At 37.0% G+C, this 25521-nt stretch overlaps 5 protein-coding genes across 6 annotated transcripts; 3 read left to right on the forward strand and 2 right to left on the reverse strand.

The window, feature by feature from the left end:
- Positions 1-1109: 1109 nt before the first annotated feature.
- Positions 1110-6773, forward strand: LOC114720001 (DNA-(apurinic or apyrimidinic site) lyase, chloroplastic). Its single transcript, XM_028905586.1, has 12 exons — positions 1110-1185; positions 1607-1779; positions 1879-1979; positions 2089-2168; positions 2385-2540; positions 2698-3020; positions 3329-3439; positions 3863-4000; positions 4114-4161; positions 4701-4781; positions 6155-6314; positions 6491-6773. The coding sequence occupies exons 2-12, from the start codon at positions 1657-1659 to the stop codon at positions 6610-6612; spliced, it is 1443 nt and encodes a 480-aa protein (XP_028761419.1). The 5' UTR covers positions 1110-1185; positions 1607-1656; the 3' UTR covers positions 6613-6773.
- A 593-nt stretch (positions 6774-7366) lies between these two features.
- Positions 7367-11735, reverse strand: LOC114720000 (U4/U6 small nuclear ribonucleoprotein PRP4-like protein). 2 transcript variants are annotated; one of them, XM_028905585.1, is made up of 6 exons: positions 11581-11735; positions 10326-11230; positions 9367-9820; positions 9051-9248; positions 8864-8945; positions 7367-7971 (listed from the first exon to the last, which is right to left on the reverse strand). In XM_028905585.1, exons 2-6 carry the CDS (start codon positions 11219-11221, stop codon positions 7880-7882), a joined length of 1722 nt encoding a protein of 573 aa, XP_028761418.1. In that variant the 5' UTR covers positions 11222-11230; positions 11581-11735; the 3' UTR covers positions 7367-7879. The 2 variants fall into 2 exon arrangements, with proteins under 2 accessions (XP_028761418.1, XP_028761417.1); XM_028905584.1 differs by having other exon boundaries at positions 7874-7971; positions 10326-11226.
- Positions 11736-12416: 681 nt separating this feature from the next.
- LOC114720003 (54S ribosomal protein L24, mitochondrial-like) lies at positions 12417-14472 on the reverse strand. Its single transcript, XM_028905588.1, has 2 exons — positions 14252-14472; positions 12417-13014 (listed from the first exon to the last, which is right to left on the reverse strand). The coding sequence occupies exons 1-2, from the start codon at positions 14446-14448 to the stop codon at positions 12501-12503; spliced, it is 711 nt and encodes a 236-aa protein (XP_028761421.1). The 5' UTR covers positions 14449-14472; the 3' UTR covers positions 12417-12500.
- Positions 14473-17158: 2686 nt separating this feature from the next.
- LOC114720002 (probable inactive purple acid phosphatase 16) lies at positions 17159-19445 on the forward strand. The gene is made up of 5 exons (XM_028905587.1): positions 17159-17408; positions 17740-17964; positions 18235-18508; positions 18676-18844; positions 19154-19445. Exons 1-5 carry the CDS (start codon positions 17159-17161, stop codon positions 19361-19363), a joined length of 1128 nt encoding a protein of 375 aa, XP_028761420.1. The 3' UTR covers positions 19364-19445.
- A 3310-nt stretch (positions 19446-22755) lies between these two features.
- On the forward strand, positions 22756-23352 carry LOC114720017 (uncharacterized). Its single transcript, XM_028905599.1, has one exon. The coding sequence runs from the start codon at positions 22756-22758 to the stop codon at positions 23350-23352; it is 597 nt and encodes a 198-aa protein (XP_028761432.1).
- The last annotated feature ends 2169 nt before the right edge of the window (positions 23353-25521 follow it).

Here is a 25521-nt window from a genome sequence, read left to right on the forward strand (position 1 = left end):
CATTAGCATACCATGCTTCTCCTGTTCAAACGGGGGTTTATAGTGATTTTTCACATGTTAGGTTGATGGAAATCATCATATCACCACTTTAAGTTTAACTAACAGCTTATGTGTAATAAATAAACAGAAGGACCAATATACAAACATTGAGATTCAATAAAAAGAAAAAAATTATAAGGATCTAATTTAAAATTAGATAAAACTTTAAGGACTAAAAAAAATTATAGGAACTTGGACCAAAATTAGATGAAACTATAAAGATTAAGAGATTAATTTCCTTTATTTTGTACACAGAGGGTTTTGGGGTGAGTTAGTTTGAGAGGTTAGTGTGAGGTTATCTCTTATTGATTTATTAGTTTGAACATGAGAAAAGCAGTTTTATTTTTTTAACATACTACTTTCGGTCTTAATTATAAAATCTTATTTATAAGCTACAAACGGGATTTTATAATTAAAACAAGAGATAATATATATATATAGTTAACATGAATTAAAATGACACAAACAGTGTTGGTGAAAGTTAATTCATTTAGAGAAAATACTACCTTCCGTCCCTAATGTATAAAAATTAGTTTAACTTTTAATTTGGTCTTAAATATAACATTTTAATTTATTTTGTTTTTTATATTTATCTATTTTTTTAAAGTAATTCATGTAATAATTGCATATGTTAAATATTCTATTAAATGGTAGTTTTAGTTCATACACATAATTGGTAAGAGTATTTTAAGAAATTCAACTCATATTTATTATAAATAACTAACTAAATAAACTTTATTAATTTACTCAAATTAGTTAATTAGTTCTCATATTAAGGATTAGAGGTATTACATCATATTTTCGTAAACATCCATTTAAATTATCAGGCACATCTTAAAACAAATATTTAAAATTCAGTTAACCTAATGCTCAAAAAATTCCCAAAAAAAAAAACCAATTTGCCTAAAATTATATACACAAACACTACTATATACATACACACACAAATAAGTTTGAACTGTTTTTGTCGCAGTTTTGTTTTGATCACATCTTGTCCTAATTGAATCCCATAATGTTCCGTTTGACTTTTTTTTATTTACCCACGAGTAATTGTCGATACCCCGGGGCAGTTGGATTCTAGGTTTACAGCTTTATATGATTTCCCGCGCTGCTTTGTGCCGCTTCTGGCGGTTCTCTGTTTCTCAGGTCGGTGCTCATCTGTGTATGCCCTCCGCAACGTTCTCGGCGTTCCCATCTCCTCTATTTGACCAATGAAACAAGTCTTGCAATTTGCGTCTAGAAATTGTTTATATTTCACCAGGTTCTCTTGTAGTTCTCTTTCTGTTTCCAGATTCCAAGTGTTCATAGTTGGCGTAGTATTTTGGGGGCTAATTGAATTAAAATAATTTCATGTTTTCTCTTGACTAAACGGTTGCCCTGGAACAGCAATAATAGTTTCAAACTGCCCTAGCGTTACTGGTGACTTCAGATTTCGTTTTCTCAAAACCGCCTTCGCGTTGCCACTTGCCAGAGTTTTATATTTTGTGTTCCTCTAATTAGTAGGGCTAATTAGAATTATCGAGTTTGTTGGGATAACTGAACCGACTGCATAATCGTAGCTTTGCAGGGGTCCCGAAGCTGAATAATAAGATACTGGTTTGTCCAAGAGTGGAAGCAATGAGGTCTAAAAGACCCTCCTCTAACTCACCAGAACCCGTGCCACCAGTTGTTGAAAGCAAGAAAAATAAGAAGCTTAAAGCATTGCGACCGAGCCCAAGTTCCAAGAAGCCTATTCTAGAGGTCCGTTTGACTTGTCTTTCTTACATATGCTTTGTGTTACTTTGAGTGTTGAGATCCTTTTTTATTCTGTTGGCCATTTATTATAAGCTGATAACGTAGGAAAAAGAACTCGATAGCTACTCCATTGAGATTGAGAGATTGAGAAATGATCCGGCCAAGATAGAGACAATGACAGTTGAGGAACTACGGAAAACATTAAGGTAACAGTTTTAGGCATTTTCTACGCAGACCAGCTGCTTCAACTCTCTCTCTCTGATATAAAATAGACGAGAAAGTTCCTTTGACTTAGAAAAGGTTTTGAATTGTCAGGATTGTTAAGGTCCCTGCCAAAGGTCGCAAAGATGATCTTGTATCTGCCTTGAAGTCTTTCATTGGCAATCAGACGTGGGGTATACAACATTGCTGTTAATTTAAACTGTTGCGACACGAACCTCTTGGTCTGAAAACTTATTGTTCTTCGGGAAATGGAGCAAATGAGGATGTTTTACCGAACATTTTGGGCTTCAAAGCTTAAATTAAACTCTTTTGTTACTCATTAGTTTTAGCTTTTCTCTTTAAAAGCTGGCTGTATTATTCCTTTGGTTAGAAGGTCTCTGCATGTGCAGGCCAAATTTCTCAAATAACAGAAGAACAAGGGTTATTAGCAGCTCAAAATTTATCAGATAAAGAAGACACAGTGGATGATATGCTGTTAGGATCTGATGGCAAGAATGTCAAAGTGGCAACCAAGAAGAAGATGGCAGTGAAATGTGAAGTGTCAGGTCCTGTATATTATATAAATTTGTTTCTTCACATTGAATTTGAGCACGCTTCCATTTTGATTTCAATACTATCATCCTTGGCTACCTTTTGACTGGTAACTTTTGGTTTGAAATTGACTCAGCTGACGCTTAATATTCTATTGGATTTTGTAACCAGGTTGGGAACCTTCCCGGGAAAAGAGAAAAGCATCTGCTGACATTGTAGGTGATGTTGCACAATTAGAACAACTCAATGCACCCATTGCTTTAATTGAACCATGGACTGTCCTTGCACACAAGAAGCCACAGAAAGGATGGATTGCATATAATCCTAGTAGTATGAGACCTCCACCTCTTGCTGGGGATACAAAATTTATCAAGATTTTGTCTTGGAATGTCAATGGATTGAGAGCTTTGTTGAAACTAGAAGGATCTTCAGCACTTCGACTGGCCCAAAGGGAAGACTTTGATGTGTTGTGCTTGCAAGAGACTAAAATACAGGTGGGGTATATTAGTGCTCATTCTATATCTTGGTAGAGATATACTTTTTCTGCCCTCATCCAATTTTAGATAGTGCTACAGCTGGCACATGCATGCGCACAAAGAAACAAGTTTCCACATGATAGCAGCAAAGATGGTTTATTTGTTGCGAATTGCAAAAGATATGAATTATAATAAGCTAGTCCTAAGTTATATCTTATTGATTGCTGTATTTTAGTTCTATTGACCATGATAAAATCATAAAATTAATTAGAAAATTTAAGATGCTTATGTTCTTCTCTACGTGGATGCTTTACTTCTACTAACAGGAGAAGGACATTGACGCAATCAAAACCTCCTTAATAGATGGCTATGAGAACAGTTTCTGGACATGTAGTGTGTCTAAACTTGGTTACTCTGGAACAGCGATAATCTCAAGGGTATGTTAATTCTATCTTCATGCTTATTGAAAATTTACGTGCATAATGTTAATGTTTTTTTTTAAGAAGAGATGGCTATTTAAGAGTAATAACTTGTAAATTTACCTGAGCTAAAATTTTTATTAAAAACTTGAAATTAATGCATCATGATTATTAATGATAATGCGTTTACACTTATCTCCCTGTCAAAGCTTAGGGTAAAATCCTTCTATGACATTGACATTTATGGAGAGGAAAAAATGTATCTATATTCCATAGCGAAAGGCAGATCTTAGTGCTGTGTGACGATCAAATGATTAATAATAATATTGTTTTCTTTGGCATCACTATAAAGTAGATGCCTTCACGAACCAATGGTGTTTACATTAATTTTGCTTTTTCTCATTGTTATTTTTTAACTGAAACATGGAATTTATCTGACAGATAAGGCCACTTTCAGTCAGATACGGCTTAGGCATACCAGATCATGATGGTGAAGGGAGAATTGTGACTGCAGAGTTTGATTCATTTTATTTGATTTCTGGATACGTCCCTAATTCTGGAGACGGATTAAAAAGATTGGTATATGACTTAAGAAGATTGGATTCGGAAATTCCCATTTCATTTCTAGATCTCTATAGTTTGTCATTTTAATTTAAGTATCCCCGTCCAACTAACTCTGCTTTTGATCCTAGTCTTACAGAATTACTCAGTGGGATCCATCTCTCAGTAATTATATGAAAGTATGTATCATCCTGTTTTCTCCTCTTTTCTTTTCCAAGAATTCATCGTCTATCTATGTTTCCATTTTTTGGGTTATTTTTGTAAATTTGCTTAATGATATGGCAGGTGGAGGGTGGAAATACTCATTCATATTTATATTTGCTAGCAATATGTGGTAATTCATCATGTTACATAAACAACTTGTGTAACCATTTTAACATGTTGGACATGTTCAGCATGAGTGGCTTGGTTATTCAAATCTGTTGTGTGATTTTTCTTGACCTTTTGGTGTTCACCAATCTCATAGTTGTACTTGATAATTGTAGATTTGATAGACCAAATAGCATTGTACCATATGGCGTATGGCTGGCATGTCAAAATTATGATTTTTATTCGAACAGTAAATCTTAGGAGGGGGTGATATTCTATGTTGGAGTCTCTTTCTTTTTCAACCTATTATCTGTGGGTAAATTTTTTTTTTTATGTGAAATAAATATTTTTAAACATTGTAGTTGTGTATTGTATCTCTAATGGCTCAATTTTGATATGCTGGATTCAGGAGCTGGAGAAGTCGAAACCGGTGATTTTGACTGGTGATCTAAATTGTGCTCATGAGGAGATAGACATATATAACCCTGCTGTAAGTTATCCGGACCTAAGTTTCTCCATGTAAACAATGAGAGTGTCATACGCAAGTCTCAGTATGAATCCATTGTTTCTGTCTGAGTTACTGGATTTGAAGAGGAAAAGAAAAGAGAGGAATGCCAGGGATGACCTCCTGGTAAGAATATTCTCAGTTAAGAAACAAACTAAAAAATGTTGTAAATAAGTTGTTGGTAAGACTTGGTAAACTTGAACCCTATAGTATTCCAGTCGTTTGTGTTAAGAACTGCTGCGAAGCATGAAATAAAATTTGATTATCTTTAAAAGTGACACATTTGGCATGAATTTACAGATATTGTTTGAGTCATCAGGTGGGATCTGCTTCCCTGAACTACAGAGCGCTTACACTGTTGAAGAGTCTATGTTTGATCCTATAATATGTTTTATTATTTCCCTGATGAAAAGGAAGTCTCTGTATCCCCTAAATTAAGTGACCTAATGTGATACGCCAATTATTGCATGAGGGCACGAGGTGTTCACAAAATATACGAGGCCAAACTATCGTACTACTGGTAGTGAACCAGTAATTATAGATGCTATGGGTCTATCATTGCTTGGATAATAGCTATTGGGATCACTTGCAAAATGACTTCAAATTCAATGAACAATCCTCTTGTGATGTGTAGCGACTTAGTGTAATTGATGCTGAGATCTTACGGTCCTGTTTGATACGAAATATTAAAAATGAGAGTAAGGATTGAGATTACCATTGAGAAAAATCATTAAAAAAAGTATTTAACATGAGTAATTGCTTGCTACATGGGTTTACCTAATCTCATGTAATAAGCAATCTTTTATGCTAAACACTTTTGTAATACATTTTCTCAATTCCAATCCTAGTCCTTACCCTTCATTTTTAATAATTTGTACCAAACGGGACTTAAGATTCTTGAGCTGGTGAGGTAGAGAGGGTATGGTAGTGACAATATCTGAAGGTGATGTTACCAAGCAGAGACATCACTTATGATAGGCATGCTCCGGAGCCCTACCTTACTTCTGAGAGGATCTTGAAGATCAACTGGCTTGATCAAGATGTCAAGCATGTATTAGGAGTAGGTAATAAATCATGTCACGTCTTAGCAGGACAAGTGGGTGTTATTAGAATTATAATGGAAAAGTGGCTCACTTTGCAAAACACTGGCATTACTGTTTCAAGCCTTTTTTGGGGCATGTTAAAGTTGTTTACTTATATAATGCAATCTATGCATGTTTTGTTTAACATACTTAGGAAACAAAGACAAATGGAAATTTAAGCGAGCACTCTGATAACCGATGTCTGCATCTGCATTAGTGTTGGCAGCCAAAGCAGGGGAAAAATCAGCTGTGTTCTGATTGTTAATGTGGCTACAGGGGAATAGAAGAAGTGCTGGTTTTACGGATGAAGAAAGGAACTCTTTTACTGAAAACTTCTTATCAAAGGGATTTGTGGATACCTTTAGAAGGCAGCACCCTGGGGTAGTTGGATATACTTACTGGGGCTATCGACATGGTGCGCGCAAAACTAACAAAGGTAGTTATGGTGTGCTCGCTCTTAGAACTATTATTATAATTTGAACTTGTTTAGGATGCTGTGGTGTTACAAGTGAAAATTAGTAACTCATCTGCTGGAATGTCATTATCATCTTGAAGGCCTTTCGAAAAAAGCTCACTTTCTCTGTTGTTTCTTTGCTCTGTAATTTAAAACAGGGTGGCGACTGGACTATTTCCTTGTTTCGGACTCCATAGCTGACAAGGTTCACGACTCCTACATTCTACCCGACGTAGAAGGTAGTGATCATTGCCCTATTGGCCTTATTGTCAAGTTGTAGCACTCCTAAAACACTTTAGCTGATCTTGCAGTGGCATTGCCTACTTACCCCTACCATGGGATTTTTGTTTTATCATTTTTGTTTCATGTAATTTTTGTTAATTACTGAGCCATGACATAGTGGGGACCGCGAAGTTAAAACTAGTAACAAATCTTACTGCAGGCACGCCTAATGGTTGAATTTTCCCCCATTTGAACACCTGTCAAGAAAATCGAAAAAACGGGAATGAAGAAGCATCAAATAAACTAACACCCCCCCCCCCCCAAACAAAAAAAGAAAGACAACGGAGGCAATGGTGACGCGAGTTGATAGCGGAGAAGGGACCATGTATAAATAAAGTCCCTTGGTTCCAAGATTTCTCTTCAACTATACTTGGGATATTAAGCAATGTTGATAACGCGATCTCTCCCTTTGGGGACATCCGTTAAAATTTGGATGGTACTCGCCCATTTCATGATAAAATTGAGATGACGCTGCGTTACAACTTGCTAGTTCTAGGATGAGCGTTCAGTCTTTTTTTTTTCTTTTTGGTCAAAATGCCAGAGATTCCTGCCGTCATGAATTGGCAATATCTACAATTTTGTCTACCTATATCTACCTTGGTTTGCTTGGAATAGAAAAACAAATTGACAGGTTAGTGGGGTGGTGACTCCCCCCCCCCCCCACGGGAAGATTGGGATACAACATAGTCCCTCGGCAATTTGGTACTAATCGCTCAGAAACATTTGGCCCCGCACGTACACATCCTTTAGAATTTGGATGGACACATAAGCTACATCTTGGGCTCTAGGCCATTTTCTACACAGATTCCTTCAACAAATATACCAGGATAATTGCCCTTGACGTTGGCCGAAGGTTATCGCATCAGTTGCAAGCATGTTGGCTTTTGGAAGTAAATGAACTCTATTACAGTTAAGTATGATGCATTCTCTAGGTTTATGGATTCTGATACATAACGTCATGCACATGGGAGCACTGGGGGCATCGGCAGATCCTGAATACAAAAGCAAGAACGCTAATTCTGTCTACCGAGTTCAACCCCTAATGGCTAGATCTTCGGCCTTGTTTTTTTTCCAAGGGGTAATTAGAACCATGACATCCTCTCTCAACCCACTTTTCTAAGTCAAAATTGCCTTGCACCGTCTCTGCCACTTGATTGGTAATGCCTTTCTTGCCAAAATGTTTTTGGCCGACTTGGTGAGCCCCAAGATAAATGCGACTCCGCGAACTAGGGTCCTTTCAGAAATTGTATTCTGACCAGGGTAGCTCAGTCAACATCCATAGCTTGTTCACTAGTCATGTTGCTGGACCACAGCTTTATGGTGCGATCATGGGAGACAGTAGCAATATAACGTCCATCTGCCATAAATAAGGAGGCAAAATCAGAACAGACAGCAGAGGTACACAACATATATTAGCACAAGCCATCTGCCAAAAGAAAATAACAGACTAACAAAATTAACCAAATGCTGTTTTGTCATATGTTCATAATTTGAGATTACACTGACCATTCATTATTCAACACAAAGAAGAGAAGATGGCACCTAGACAATAATAGGACTTGTCATGCAAAACAGGCCATGAAAGAAAATTGTTTCCAACTTTCGTCTTGAACGCCCAACAGTTGGCACAATTCAATAACAAAATTTCTTCACTCACTCGTCTAGATTTTTCCTTTGGTTATGATACTTTGAAAAAAAAAAATCCGGAAGACATGCACTTCAGCATTTTCAAAAACAAATTTAGATTTTTTTTGCCAACAAAAACAAATTTAGATTGAAGCTTACATGCTTAGCGAGAAGACTGTCGTGTGGAAAAAAATTAGTTAAAGTCTTGTCTTTCAAAAGTTGCTAAAAACATAAAGAGAATAGAAAATGAAAAATAGAGTAATTCTTCCTTTCAACCACTTTCATGATTGCAACGACACATCATAAATTTTGTCACGAGAGGTAAATAATTAAATGCAAGAGCAGGTTTTTAACAGCACACAATAAATGTCCCCCGCTGGACTGCATCTCTAAACAAAGCCAAAATATGCTAGGTTATCCGTTAGGAGTCCCATTGCACTTTCCATGACATTCGGAATTGATCAATCAACTAGGTAGACTTGTGATAATCACTTATTTACATATTAGGTGGTGGAGAAATTGATAGGGGAAAGGAAAGTGTGAATGTAAGGAAAACAGAAGAGGCTGAGAGGAGATAGAATTTGGTTGCCAACATCTCGGTAAATGACAGGTGGTAAACTTACCTCCAAGAATATCTAGAGAAGTGACTTTTGATTCATGCCCAGATAACGTTTTGACAGGCTTAAAATCACGAGCTGACCATACCTGGATTAATACTTAGATATAAGAAATTAAATAGAACGAACTTCCTATATAGAAGAATGTTACATTCTGATATCCAACAAAGCACTGCTAATTCAGGAAGAATACCTTCGCTGTCATGTCATACGAAGCTGTTACCAAAAAATAACCCTCTTGTGGCTCAAATTTGACTTGTGATATTAAATTAGAGTGAGCTGGTATGACGTACAAGGATTTCTTCTTTCTCAAATCCCAAATGCGACAAGTGTTGTCTTCACCACCTGTGGCTAAATGATAACCATTAGGTGAAAAACTGATGCCAAGAACCTGAAACAAATCACAAGTATAATTTAGATCATGCAATGCCAAGTGTGTGAAGCAGTGATCTTGAGGAAGGGAAAAGGGAGGCCAGGATAGAGATTGGAGAGAAACTTCAATATCTCACCGGCTTGACATGACCTTCCAGTGCAAGAATACTTCTCCCAGTACGAAGGTCCCAAACTCGAGCAAGTGAATCCAGTCCACAAGATGCAGCTAATGATCCATCATGGTGGAAAGTTAAACCATATACACTCCTACTGTGACCTTCTTGGAGAAGCAATTCCTCTCCTGTTTCTATGTCCCACAATCTCCACGTCTTGTCAAAGCTAGCAGTGCCCAAGTACTTCCCAGATGGATGGAAGGAAATGCGAGCAAGACGGTCAAGATGACCCTCAAATGTCTTTAAAAGAGACCCTTGATCATTCCAATACCTTGCAGTGCGGTCAGCAGAGGCAGTTGCTAAATGGTTGTGCACAGGAGAGTAAGCAACATCAGTAGCACGCTCTGTGTGCCCCTTGAAGGTAGAAATTTTTTTAACTTCAGGCATGCTCCAAAGCTTCGCAGCTCCAGTCAGGGAACTAAAAAATAAAACACCACTGGGACATTTTAGGCACAGTACAAGTAATGAATTACAACCCACGACGACCAGGGCACCAGTTGAACATTTTGGCATGAAGAAAAATCCTTCTTTCTTTTACATTCTGATATTGATTATATTTACTATTCAACGCAGTAAGGAGATGGAAACACCAGATTCTCAAAGATTTGACCACAACAGGAGCATGTTTTGTCGGACATTAAATGATTCTGAACAAGATATTGCAATCTAAATTCACATTCACGTTCTCAATTTCTTGTGAATGCAAAAGCGATTTTGAAAGCTACTCTTGGTAGCAGAAAGCCAATCAAAATCGCACTCAATCTTTTACAGCACAATAAAATTCATCAAAGCTGCTCAAAAGTAATTGAGAGCCGATGTTTTCTATTAAGCAAGCTCTATGTACAGAACCAGATTAGGCTAGAATGGTTTCAATGGAGTAGAGAGACAATAGTGTTACTATACAGTTTGTAGCAAAAGCATACCAGGTAGCAAGGCATTTTCCATCTGCTGAGAAGGAGCAACCAGAAAGTGGCCGGTCATCTCCAATCTCACTGCAATCAAGAACCAAGTTCTCTGCCTGCTTCAGTGCCCAATCCATTTCTGCATCTATATCTTCATCTGGATCATCTCTTCTTCTTCGAGCACGATGAAGACGTGCTGCTGCTCTTACTAAAGAAAACTTAGCAATATCAACTCTGGCATCCAGGAGGGCCTTTGACCCTTCAGTGTAAAAGGGATACTGTAGGTCTTCCTCAGCTTCTTCTTGTGCAGCAGAAGCTACAGCCTCTTCATCTTCATGAGCTTTCATCAGCTTTTCCAGCTGACCTTCAGCATCCAGTTTTGCCATAATCATTCGCAACCTGTCTCTTCTCTCCATCTCCCTTTCACCAAAAAGAGTGATCGGTTCACCAAGACGGCGCAGACGAGCTCGCACAGCCATGTCGTTTGTTGGAACAGCCAGAGCAGCAGCACGCCTCTTCATCATAAGCTCCTGCATTGCCTTTTCCTGCCTCTCTCTAACCAGTCTACTCTCTTCTGATATCTCATACTCCCCTGTACCCTTGTTTATCCCAGGGCCGGAGTCATCATGATCTGAATCAGAGTCAGTTGATCTAACCTCACCATTTTGTGACATGGGTGGCCTAATAGATGGTGGACGAACAGGAAGTGGCGCCAGTGGGCGGAGAGTGGTGGGAGGAGGAATTGAAGGAATAGGAGCAATAGGGGGCACAATAGATGGTGGAACTGTTGGAATAACAGGTTGCACTGGCGAGGGCAGCACAGCAGGAACAGGAGAAACCGTGCTTTGAACATCAGATGATGGTACAGAGGTTTCTGCAGAAACAGTTGACGTAGTCTGTTCCTCCTCGACTTCCATAATGCCTGACTAATAAACCAATAAATGAAAATTCTTAAATTTGAAATCAAACTAATTCAGGTGCCATTAACATCATCTCCAACAACTTTCAACATCTAAATCCAGTGTATTTACTGTATAGATATAAATTATATCCAAGACACTAATAGACAAGCTAGAAAGGAAAAGAAACAGCTTGGAAGGAAATGAGATCTTCCCACCCCCAGCCTGTATTCCACTATGTTTCGAACATGAAAGCAGTGAATTAATCATCAAAAATGATAAAAAAAAAAAAAAACAACTCAAGCTCAACTCAAAAGATCAGGAGAATTAGAACCAACGGTGGTTTCGAACAGAGAAATTAGGGAGGGAAGGGTCACCTTAACTCGTCGGAGCAGAAAATAACAATAGTCGAAGCCGGTGGTGTAGTTCAACAGCGGAGGCAGAGACGACTGATGAGAAAGAACACGGATGTGCGGAGGCGAGGAACAGGAAGAGAACGCCGCCCCTCGCAAGACGAGGGTTTATTTGGAATCCGAGAGATAGGCAGATAGCCAAGCGCCGCAGCAAACGACATGAGTTTTCTTTAATTTTGATTTTTTTTTTATATTTACATTAAATTCTTTACACTTTTTGCTAACCTTTATCTTCAATTTTATGCACACCTGTTTGAGTTATAATTTTTAGAATTTTAGATTTGTGATGTGATGCTTCTAATTATTTTAGTTAATTCAAGGTCAAAAGATTATTTTAGTTAATTAAATATATCCTTACAAAATGCCAAGCCATGATTTAAACTTTAAAGCGCGCTGGATTGCAAATCCTTTTTAATTTTTTAATTGAAAAATGAAACAACTTTCTAAGAAAAAAAATTAATAAAATGAGCAATATCAACCTAATTCTTACAAATTAAATCTTCACCAAGAGTGTTAGACCCCAGAAAAAAAAAAAAGGGATAGATTTTCCAAAAAATCTTTGTAAAAAAATTATATCGTTTGATCTTAAGGATTATGAAGCATGCATACATATATACATGTACATGTACGTATATATTATGGCCTTAAAAAGTGCATATACATACTGCTAATATTCATTATTTAAAAGTTTGCCCTCACAGATCCACCTCGGGCTACAAATGTTACAAGTATCTTATAACAAATTCCTACTCGCCAAATTGCCCGTCATGAAGTCCCGCTAAGTGAAATAGATTGAAGTGAAGAAATCGAGATGCAGATGGAGGGTAAAAAAGCCAGTTCAAAAACTCCACCAGCTTACAAAGACATAACAGTTAATAAAAATATTAGTAATTAGCAACTAAATTTCCGGCTTCGAGATTGTCAGCAGCTAGTCCGTACGAAACTGCGGCCAACCGTTCTTCAGATTCACGTGATATCCTTTCCTCGATTCCACTGCCTCCCATATCAGTAGATTGTTCGTCCTTACTTTCTAGCTCACTCTGCTTGTGTCTGTTCATTCCGGTATACATCTTCCTTCGGAATTCCCTTCGAGCTTCCCTTTCAGACAGTTTCAGTTCTTTAAAACCCTGTTCAAACTTCTGTTCATCCTCTGGTGAAAAGAATACAACTTCCATCTTCCCAAGTTCCTCGTATAGCTTCTCAATCTTGGCTTTCCAAAAGAGGCCAAGTTCTGTGTCCAACTTATGATATGGAGTCTTCAGGAAGTACTCATCAACCCCACCTGCCTTGTCAATGCAACGAAGGGCATGTGTGGTGACCTTAACTCGAATGTGGCGATCCAGGATATAACTGAAGAGCCGTTTCTCTTGGACGTTAGGTTTCCAAGTTCTCCTTGTCCTATCAACACCATCAGAAAAAGAATGAGTTTTATTTGCTAATATATCTTCTTTCCTTTCTTTTGAGGGTAAAATCCCTTGCTTACACAAAATTGAGCATCAAGAGATGATAAGCTGGACATTCATCTGATTCCGATTTCTATAAGAAAGCATGAGTCGCCAACAAATCAATAGCCACTCTCCACGTACTCTAGATCTAGGGGGGGTCACAATATTTCTTGCACTGAGTCCAAAACTGATTAGCTCTTTGACTCTTATAGCTTATAGTTTCAAAAATTGAACCTCATACCATTGAGATAAACTGGCCTAAATCAGAAAAATATCACAGAACCTCAATAGGATTGATTACACAAACATAAAATATCATTGAGTAATTTAAATGTGTCTTGTCACTTTCATGTCTCCATTCAAATCAATAAATCATGCTGGTTTATTTTCTGAGGAAGATTATTGCTGAAATGTAAAGTTTGAAGGCTGAACCACCTCAAACATTATGCAAAACAAAACAAAACGTATATAGCTGATCGTCTATAGTATAAACACATAGGAGAACTGTGAAGGCATACACATTTTGGCTATAAAAGGGAGAGCCGCGAATATAATTTACCAAGCACCATAAAGCCGAACTTTGGTTTGTTTCTTTCTAAGTTTCAATAATATAAATTCAGTAAAAAAATTTAATTTCTTATCAGAAGATATTAACATAGTATCAATTCACAATTACTGAAGTGATTGCAGGCTATCATTACGCTTCTCAGCATATTCTCGTGTGAGAGGGTATGCGTGTTTAACTTCTGTTTCAACACTCCACAGGCACTGGAGTCTCTTGACGATTTAAGAAAAGATTGTCACGGCAGCAAATAAGCCAACCACATGATCCAACTCCAAAAACGATAAAGGAATGAAATCCCAATGAAGTCACTCGTATAGACACGATTACACACAGACATTCCGCCTAAGACACCATTTGAAATTACAAAGAAGTTAATAGGTTCAAAATGCAAAACTTTCCCATAAATCTCATGACACCAAACTATATTTCGTGTTTCAGGAAAAAAATGGTAGGTTCTGCGGTTGAAACAGTCAGATCAAAGGGCCCGTAATGAATACCCTAAAAGCTGGGATCTACGAGATTACCACAAAGATAAAGCATCATACTTTCCAAAATAAATCCAAGATAGCTCAAAATCACAGGAATCAAAGGCTAACATAAATGGAAAGCAGTAGAGAGTACAAACTTGTTACCACCATCTTCACTGACGCGATTGCCAAACTGGATATGTCTTCCGGCATAGATACCGCGTTTTGCGCGACCCATGACGACCTTGCTTTTGGGCATGCATTTCTCCAAAGATTCCTTCACTCCGGGGGCCAAATTGTGCTCCCCCACTTTCTTGAGAACTTTCTTCATCATCTCCTTCCCTCTGAACGCCATTTTTCGAATTGCATTAGCAGGAACTTTTCGGCTCCTGTTTCTCCAAACGAAAGGCTTATGGCGGCCAAGGGTTTAGGACTCGGAACGATAAACTTGGGTGTCGTTTTTGGCCCTCAACTTATTTTTCAAGTATAATTTTACCCTCCGACGGCCTGATCTTATTTCTCAGGTATAATTTCACTTCTGATTTTTTTTTCTTGAACGCAATTTTACTTCTAATTCTCTGTGCAATTTTGGCCATGAGAGGCAAAATTATATTGAAAAAAAATCAAAGTCATAATTACACCTATAAAAAAAATCAGAGGTAAAATTACACCAGACAAAGTAAGATTGGGATTAAAATTACATCTTAAACTATTTTCATTATAATTTTCCCTCTTTTTAAGCATGGGGAAAATGACCCATGAACAACTTCAAATTTACAGAAATCCAAGAAAAAAGTACATGAATATTGCTAATTCTTATAACGAAACAAATTTCAAGCAAAAATATGCAAATGCTCTTTATAATTTCTATTCCAAAATTAATAAAATAAATTAAAAATTTGTCATAACAGCCCGAAATTTAAAAATTAAGGCTTTCCTTAAGACATGGATTTTTTCCATGGTATAAAAACTCGGACCGGACCGGCCGGGTTAGCCCGGAAACCGGCGACCCGACCAATCATCCGGTCCGGTTGATGGCAAAAACCGGCAGGTAGCTGACTCGATGTGACTCGGTATAGACCGGTGTGATTTGGTCATAACCCGGCTAACCCGTTGGGTTGAGCGGGTTATTGGGTCACTTTTTCTATCCAGCACTGAGAAGGAAAAAGAAAGATCACCGGAGAAAAAGAAGAAAGGAAATGAGAGAGAAGAAAAATAAAAAGGAAGGGAAAAAAAAAACTTACCGACACCTCCAGAAAAATCTTGATAAAAAAAGAGTGAATGAGATTTTCGAATACAAAAGATGAAAGAAAGGAGATCAGAATGATTAGGAAGAGTGAGATTGTGAGAACTGGAGGTTTGTTTTTCAGGTAGTGTTGAGAGGGAGAGAGAGACTACAAACAAAGCAGCATCGATGAAAAATTCAAACCGGAATGAAAGAAAACAAAGAAGAAAAGGCTAGCTTCTGCTATTGAGGTGACTAAGCAACAGTAACACATGCTAAACACGCAAGAAAGGAGAGAGAATAAGGAACAAAAGAAAAGACATAAATATAAATAAATAAATAAAAAGAAAAATTGCATCCCATCACAGCTGATCACCCGTTAAATGGCAAACTGACATGTTAAAATGAAAATGAACACTTAACATGAGCATAGCTATTCATTTCGCATATATCTTAGATTAAAAATTATTTTTAATTATCAAAAATAAATATTTTTATATAATTAAATTAAATTAATTATCACCGGTCTGACTCCGAGTTGACTCCGGTTTGACCCACTAACCCTTGACCCACTACCTTGACCGGTTCAGTGACCGGTCCGGTTTTCAGTACCTTGATTTTTTCTCACTTCTCAAAATGTTTAGATCAGAATGATGATTTATTAATTTCTATTTTGAAATTGGTAGAATGAATTGAAAAATTGTTATTAACTTCTGAAATTTAGAAGTTAAGATAGAGTTATTCTTTCAGATCACTCACAACTTTTACATAAGTATTAATTGCATTTCATTAGTTATTAACAATTTTTATTAAGAAGTAACAATTTCCATATTTCATGTCATTCACAATTTTTATATAGATACTAACAAGAATAATATTAATAACCTTCACGTAGCAAGTTACAACATCTCATCCATCTAGGATTGTTTTTAGCGACCACTGCTTTTTTAATGCATAGAGAGCAATCACATCAAATATTTTCAAAGTTACAAATAGTGCTATAAATATTATAATTGGATATTTTCCAATTGAATCCAGGAATTTTCCAATTGAAATTATAATATGAAGTTATAATTTACCTAATTTTTCAATCCTATTGAGACAGGCCTTTTCGCTAAGATGTGCACTACTCTGCTGTGTGTGTATTGATGCAGATATAAATAGATCACAGTAACTTCATTAGCAAGCAAGGGCAAAGAGGACGCATGAATCCTTTATGATAAAGCCGCTTAATTAAGAGAAGTTTATGAATGGATATTCTCACCGAACAATTTTGTTATTCTTATTAATGCCATTTAAAGCAGTGAAATCCAACCGGCTAATTAATGCTAATTGATGCTAATTGACTATAAGAGTTTTATATTTAGAACCAGAAGAATACTATATTCAGTCTTTAATATAAAAGCTAATTGACTAATTTAAACAAATCAAGAAAATTAATTAATTTAGTTATATGTAATAAATAGGTCTTATTCTTCGTAAAATATTATTTCTAATTAAGTGTATTGATTAAAACTATCATTATTATAAAAACTATTTAAAAAAAATAAATATAATAAATAAAACATATTAGAGTTTTATATTTAAGATTAAAATAAAAGTTAAATGAGATAGAAATTAATATCAGTGGTGGTACAGTGTATACGCGGCATCGAATCCAACCCAATCCCCTACTGACGATGACTTGCAAACAATACGTTAGTGTTTATGTAATTTTGTTGAACTCCTTCCAACTTTGCCGAATCCATCATATGCTTATCCGTCACCTGCAACCGTTTTTTCTGCTTCTGCTTTTCCTTTCGTTCGGCCCTTCTTGGAGACCTGTAAAGGCCACCAGATGATGCTTTTGCCCTTGTTGTTTCTCTCTCAGTTGCTCGCCGTGGGATCAGTAGATCACCACCGATGCCGAGGATCTCGAAACATCAGATTACTGCCGGAGAGGCATCTCCAGTTAGCCGCCGGTGCGCCCTTCAAGATAGCTCTCTTTGCCGACTTGCATTTTGGAGAGGCCGAGTCTACTGATTGGGGTCCACTTCAGGACGTAAACTCCATCAGAGTCATGAATCAAGTGCTTCATGATGAAACTCCAGGTGATTCTGAATTTTTTTTTGACAATAGGCGTCTATGGGGATGATATATGCGTAATATTGGTAAGGGGGTTTATGGTAATTGTATTGAAGGAAGAGGTAAGTTTTGCCTTTCGAGTTAGTTATAGAGAGAGAAGAGTAACATTATCACGTGCATAGGCCAGAATATATATCCCTGTACTGATGCTCATTGCTTTTTGCGAATGAATATTCTGGTTTTGTCTCTCTGCACATAACAGGGGAGTTCTATACATTACTGCATTATGAAGTTATTTGTAATTTCTCAAATTCCTCTGTACCAAATGCTAACGTAGTTAATTGTGGTTGGTGATAGGTTTTGTAATATATCTTGGAGATGTTATTACGGCTAACAACATAATGGTTGAGAATGCAAGCTTGTATTGGGATCAGGCAATCTCACCAACAAGAAACAGGGGCATACCGTGGGCAAGTGTGTTTGGGAACCATGATGATGCTCCATTTGAGTGGCCAATAGAGTGGTTCTCTTCACCTGGAATCCCCCCAATTCGCTGTCCTCAACCTACCACTTCATATTCAGGTGTTAAGTCGCTAACTATTAGGTGCTTGTGGGGTTTCTAATTATTGTTATGGTTGTTTACTGCTTCCTATGAGACGCCCGATGTTGAAAAGCTTGCAGAAGTTAATTATAAGCAGTGTTAAGTTGTTATTTAGGCAGAAATATAACTTAAGCCTATGTTCCATCAATTGAAGTATTAGGGATAACATGATTTAGCAGTGGCGCTCATCATCTTCTTCCCATAAAAAAGTACTTCAGCTAAGGCATCTTCCTCTACTTCTTATTTTTCAGCAGAAGAAGAATGTAGCTTCAAGGGAACTGGACGAGTGGAACTGATGAAAAATGAGATCAAGAACAATGCCTCCTTTTCTGTGAATGGTCCTAAGGAGCTTTGGCCTAGTGTATCCAACTATGCTCTCCAAGTCTCCTCATCAGATGATAAGAAGTCACCTGTGGCTTTCCTATATTTTCTTGATTCTGGCGGTGGTTCCTATCCTGAAGTCATTTCCAGTGGCCAAGCAGAATGGTTCCAGAAGAAAGCTCAAGACATGAACCCCGAGTCAAGGTAGAAACAACGCATAACTTGTTTGATTTCTCATGTTTGCCCTACCATTAAAGACAATGAGTAAGATATACATGTTGAAAAAGAATTCATTACATTTTGAATCTTCGTATTCATTTTTCACATTCCTAGTTCCTTATCATCCAAATTGACAAATCATTGCCTGACAGGGTTCCTGAGATTATTTTCTGGCACATACCAACTAAAGCCTATAAAGAGGTGGCTCCCAAGTCCACAATAGCCAAACCTTGCGTGGGTTCTATCAACAAAGAAGAGGTTGCTGCTCAAGAAACTGAAACGGGTATCATGAAACTCCTTGGGGAAAGAACTTCTGTCAAGGTAGAGAACCTAGCCAACAAACTATATGTAAAAAAGGGTAATAGTGTACCGTGTAACGCAGTCGTTATAAGCAACATTAGAGTTGGATGATACGAGACTACGAGTATATAGTTTGACTTCAAATATATATGTTACTGATCTGATGCGTCTACCGCTACTGTATGACCTGGTTTGGTAGTATACATTTGAAAATCCTTTAAACATTCCTGTGCATGGCTAGAATTATCGAGTTTAGGAAACTTGCTGATTGAATGAATTTGCTTTGATGGACACAAGCGGGCATTGAGTTATTCTTTTTTACAACTGCAGGCAATATTTGTTGGACACAACCACGGATTGGACTGGTGCTGCCCATACAAGAGACTATGGCTGTGCTATGCCAGGCACACCGGGTATGGCGGCTATGGAAATTGGCCTAGAGGGGCTAGAATTGTGGAAATCTCTGAGAAACCCTTCTCTCTTCGATCTTGGATAAGGATGGAGGATGGCAATGTTCATAGTGAAGTTGTCCTGAGCTAGACGTCCTGGCAATATCTTGATAAAAGAGAAAACACACAAAAATAGAGTAAATGTTCTTGTGCGTTTGTTGCACTTATATTTATCTTCAACCAGGTTTTTCATTCTTTAAACAACAATAACAAATGGGGATGCAGATAATATTAATACACCTTTCTCGACGTGCTTCTCCTTGGTCTGAAGAATTCAACCTCGTCTACAGTACTAATGGAATATAAAGGCACGCCAAAATCCTCCGGTTCTAAATATAAAATTTATTTTGTAGTGTAACCTACATTATAAAATTAGTCTTATATTTAGAATCGGAGGAGTATCAATTTTTCAAAATTAGTTTTGTAGTCTGCACCAAAAACTTTTTAAAAAACAAGAAGAGTAGTTGGTTGAATAAAAAATAAAAAGGGACACCTTATGCTCACACTCATTAATCATCAATTACCACCAATTCCTCATAAGCAACCATTGAGGACTTCTTCGGCCTCACTCCATATCCGTTACATGAAAACTGAAGAGTAACTCCAGTCAGGTTTTTACGTACATCATTCATACCATTGGAAAACATGTCATACTATTTATAAAATTACATATAATTTATATACATATAAATAATAATAAATGGCTTAACGTTGAAAAATAAAGAGTGACATGCACTTCAATCTTTTATGATAATTAAGCTATTAACCAAAAGACAAATAAACAAGCAAAGTTTATAATGCCACATGAACCGAAAAAGGTTCTAACATCATTCATACATACTCTTTTGATTTTATTTATAAGACATTTTCTGCGTATTTTTATACAGACTTAAAAAATTTAAAATTATATTAACTCTCTATTAAAATATAATAAATTTTTAATTTTATCTTTATTTAATATATATATATTAAAAAATTAATTATCTACACTATAATAAAATAAATGATAAAATAATATATTTATATTAAAAATTTAATGAAGTATGAGAGGAGTATACTTGTGCGACGTTCTAGTGTTGGCACAGTCCCCGTAAACTAATATCAATCAAATATTATGGATATTTTTTTTCGCGAACAATTTATAGAAACTACGTGCCTGTTTGGGTCAGCGTTTGCTGGCCCAAACATGGCTTATAAGCACTTATAAGCTCGGTGGAAATTTGGCCCGTTTGGCAGAGCAATATGGCAATTGGGCTTATCATTTTTTAAACCCCTGAACGCACGATTGGCATAAGCTCGTGCCTAGCAGCTTCTGGCCCCTGGGAATTCAGCTTATGACCGTTCTGACACCACCTTTATTTTTTTGTCTTCACATCTGCCTTCCTTTATTCCCTAACTCGTGACTCTCTTTTCCTTTTAACCCGAGCTCCCAGCTTGCTCCGTCTCTGCTCGGCTCGAGAACGTCCGTCGGTGGTCGCGTCTGAGAAGGTCGTCGCTGGTGACCGTGAGCTCCGTCCGGTCATCATCGCGAGGTCAGCTGTTGGGGTGAGGTGTCCGTGGCTTGGTGGATGCCGTTCGTTCATCACAAGTCGGAGCTGCTCTCACCGTCTGCAACCGACGTCGCCGGCGTCTGCCTCTGCGTTTGAGCCGTGCGTGGAGATCTTGGCTTCCCAGTGCAATATACCGTTGGATCTACCTCTGGCAGCTTGGATCTACTGCAGGTTGGCCGGTTATGTCACTTTTCCGGTTTGATCCCCGGTCCTCCTTCAATTTGTTGTCCTCCCTGAATTTCCTGTCGTCCTTGAATTTCCTATCTTGCTTGAATTCGGATTTGTTCATGATTGCTGCATGTTGAGGAGCGACTGGTTGTGACACCGAAACAGGGACCGAATGTAGCATGAAATTTCTACTTGCATATCGATTTTCTTCCTCTGTTTTCCAAGGCTGAAACAATGATTAATGGTTCAAGAATTTCCTATCGTGTGTTAGTTCGGATTTGTTAATGATTGCTGGATGTTGAGGACCGACTGGTTGTGACACCGAAACAGGGACCGAATGTAGCATAAAATTTACTTGCATATCGATTTTCTTCCTCTGTTTTCCAAGGCTGAAACAACGATTAATGGTTCAAGGAAACGGCGTATAGGATTCTCTTGATTTTTATGGTTATAGGATTCAAGAAATTGTTGCGTATATACGTTGTTAATGGCGAGATATGGACCTCTGGAATTGTAATTTTCAGAATTACAATGGTTGTTGTTTTGCATGTCCTTAGCTTCGGTCTCTTGATTTTTATGGTTATAGGATTTGATCTCTATGAGGGTAAGGTAGAAGAGAATGAGGTGGTAACATGGTGTATATATGTGTATATATGTGTGTCCGGATGGTTCATTTGATAAAGCTAATTAACGGAGTTGATAGAGCAAAGTAATAAGACATTAATTTGTACTATACAAAGAAATTAAGGACTATGTGGATAATTACTTAAAAATCATTTGGAATTAATTTGGGGAAGTCTCAATCAAAATAAATTTAATGTTGTTCTTTCTCCTGTTATATTCTCTTACTTCTCTCTAATATGATATTTATTTAACTAATTTAATTATATTAAAAAAGTTAGGTAAATTAGTTAATTATGATAAATATAACTTATTTTTGTAAATAATCTTGTTCATCATTCTTAATTTGGTTTTTATTTTACTCCTACATAGTTAAATTAGGATAAAAATTAATCAATGTAATGTAGTTTAGGTTCAATTTATATGATATATTGAAAATTTAATTTCAAAATGTTCACAATCAATTACCACTGGAAAATAGTGGACATTGACATTGTGATTATATATTTATAATTTTAAAAAATATTGAATAAGAAAACTAAACAGCTTATGCAATTAAAATGTGTTACTTGGTGATATATGTTTGTTTGGTTACAATGTATGTGTTATATAATACGGCTTTCATTATTACATATTTAGGGCTTTGGTTGATTTAGTTGCTCTTATCTCGATCAAAGGGCGTAGAGAAATGGATAATGACAAGGGAAAAGCGACATGGGATCATTACACGACAAAAATTCTAATCGATGTTTGTGCCGAGTAAATAGTGCACAAAGAAAGACAAGGAACATCGTTTACAAGACCTGGTTGGTTGAAAATTGAAAAGAATTTTCGGGAAAGGAGCGGGAAAATGTATGACAGGAAGCAACTGAAGAACAGATTCGATGTATTGAGAAAAGATTGGAAGTTGTGGGAAAAACTGATGTCTGGGGAGACTGGCATTGGTTATGATGCAGCCACAAATAGGGTGTTGGCCTCTGATGAGTGGTGGCAACGAAAAATACTGGTAATTATTTGTGTTAGTTGAGTTTTAATTTTGAATATCAGAAGGAACAGCGCTTAATTATGCCTAATTATGTTCATGTAGGTGGACCCTAATTTCAAGAAATTTAGACATCAGGGGCTGATGTTTGCATCAGATCTGATGAGAATATTCAGAGATGTTGTGGCTTCGGGAGAGTATGCGTACGCACCATCAGCCTCACAGCCTCAGCCAGCGTTTGCTCCACAGCCTGACACAGAAGAGGAGGATGTTTATAGAGTCGGGCTAGACCAACAAGAAGGGTCAGGGGATAGTGAGGATGAAAACTTTGGTGTGGACCCAACAGCCAGTGCCTTCACAAATGACTTCGCTGCTTGCAACATAAACACCCCCGCAAGTACTGGACCAAGTGGCTCAGGAAGCTATGGAAAGAGAAAGAGGGGTGAGACATCAGATGCAAAGAAGAAGAAGAAAGTTGCTGCAACTACATTAATTTCTGATAGCCTGAGTGTCATAGCAGCTGCTTCTGACAAGCGAGCAGCAGCATTGGTTGAAGATCCCCAAATAGTTGATAAGGTTTTGGCACACCTGACTACCGTTGAGGAGCTTAATGATGACAATCAACTATATTATGCATGTGCCAAGATGCTTACGCGGTTGAGGTGGGCTAGGCGAGCCTATTTGGGGCTTATGCATGATAGAAGCAAGTTGTTGAGGTGGTTGATACCGGCAGCACAAGACCCAGACACATGGAAGTGACCTGCAGAATAGGATTTAGTTTAGGACTTAGCTGTTTAACTATTGTTATTGCACTTGTTAACCTGAACTACCTGCTGTTTTAACCTAAACTGATGTGGCATGTTGTAGGAACTTTATTAATCATTATGTAATATATTTACGCTAATTTCTACTTGTCATCTATGCGTTTGGTTTTTCTGTTTGCAGTATGAAAATTATTTACACTTTGTTTAGTGTAATCCTTATAATGCTTACATTTTGTTTTCACCATAATTACAGGGTTAATTCCAGAAATGGCTAATTGGAACGATGATTCACCATGGAATGAAGATACTTTATGGAATTGGAATAACGATTCACAGCCAAATGAAGATGACCATTCAACCATAATTAATGAGGAATTAACACAATATGAAGCAGTAGGTGCATTGGTTGGTCATTATTGTGAAATGTACTGCTTAAACAACCGTGCAGAACTAGTGAGCAGACAGGAAATTTATGGGTACAAGGCATTATGAATGGGCATGATGATCGATGTCATGAAATGTTTAGAATGGATAAAGATGTTTTCCACCTCTTATGTACTAAATTGGTGGAACATGGTTTACAAAAGTCTAAGTACGTAGGAATTGAAGAAATGGTTGCGATGTTTTTAAACACGGTTGCACATGGACAATGCAATAGGATGATCCAGGAACGATTTCAACGATCAGGGGAAACTGTAAGTAGGCACTTTCATAATGTACTGCAAGCTTGTCTTAGCCTATCGAGTGAACTTATTCGACCCATAGATCCAACATTTCGTGGAACTCATAGAAAAATTGAGAACGATCCACGTTACTACCCATTTTTTAAGGACGCAATCGGAGCAATTGATGGCACTCATATACAGTGTGTTGTCCCCGCTGCAAAACGAGACAAATTTATTGGCAGAAAGGGATATCCATCACAAAATGTCATGGCTGTATGTGACTGGGATATGTGTTTCACTTTTGTCTTGGCAGGATGGGAGGGATCTGCACATGATGCTCGTATATTTGATAGTGCTATTACAAATTCATCTCTTAATTTCCCTCATCCACCTCCAGGTATATGTTTATGTGTTCCAATCATGCATGTTCTTTTAATTATTTCATACTTTTATTCATTTCACAATCTCTCAAATTGTTTCATGAATCATTAGGGAAATATTACTTGGTTGATGCGGGATATCCAACACCAAATGGATATCTAGGTCCATACAGATCTGAGCGCTACCACCTTCCAGACTTTCGACGACAAGTAGGATTCCGAAATAGCAACGAAGCCTTTAATTATTATCATTCCAGTTTAAGGTGCACAATAGAAAGAACATTCGGTGTTTGGAAGAATAGATTTCAAGTCCTCCGAAATATGCGCAGTTACGACTTCCAAACACAAGTGTATCTGGTTTGTGCAACAATGGCCATTCATAACCTTATAAGGAGACATTCGAGCTCCGACTTGTTTTTTGAACAAGCTGAAAATGGTAATAATGTGGGCGAACATGATCAGGCTGAAGCTAGTCAACCATCATCTTCAAATGTTACATCACAATCTTCATCGCATATGAATCGCGTCCGTGATGCAATCAGAGACCAAATTATCCATAGCTTATCTATTGATTAGTTATGTAATATTATTTAGTTTCACTTTATTGCAATACTGTAAATTGGAGTTAAAAACATGTTTACCCATTCAAATTATGTTTCGTTTTATATTTGCAATTTTTTTTCCATTTCTCTTATGTTTTCAAATTTAATTCCCTCGATCAATTTCACTTCTTCATATCAAATTAACAATAATTCACTATATTATATCAATTCATTTTTTTTCATGTTTCACATTATATTTAAAATATTTGTTATAATTTTTTTGAAAATTTTAAAATTTAATTCACTCATTAATTTGACTTCTTCATAATAAATTATTTTAATTTCATTGTATTATGTCAAATCATTTTTTTTATCATATTTCATTATTTATTAACACCTATACCCATTTTAGTCATTTTATAACCAAACTCACTTTTACTCAACTATAATCCAAACACCCTTTTTACCAATTTCACTTCTGCAAACTAGCTTTTCTGAACTCCAATCCAAACACAATTCAGCTTATCCAATTTAGCTTTTACCAACTTCACTTCTCCATAAGCTACTTTTCCTATAA

Source organism: Neltuma alba, unplaced genomic scaffold (assembly GCF_004799145.2).
Source record: "Neltuma alba isolate B1F8T4 unplaced genomic scaffold, ASM479914v2 tig00011962_pilon, whole genome shotgun sequence".
NCBI lineage: Eukaryota > Viridiplantae > Streptophyta > Magnoliopsida > Fabales > Fabaceae > Neltuma > Neltuma alba.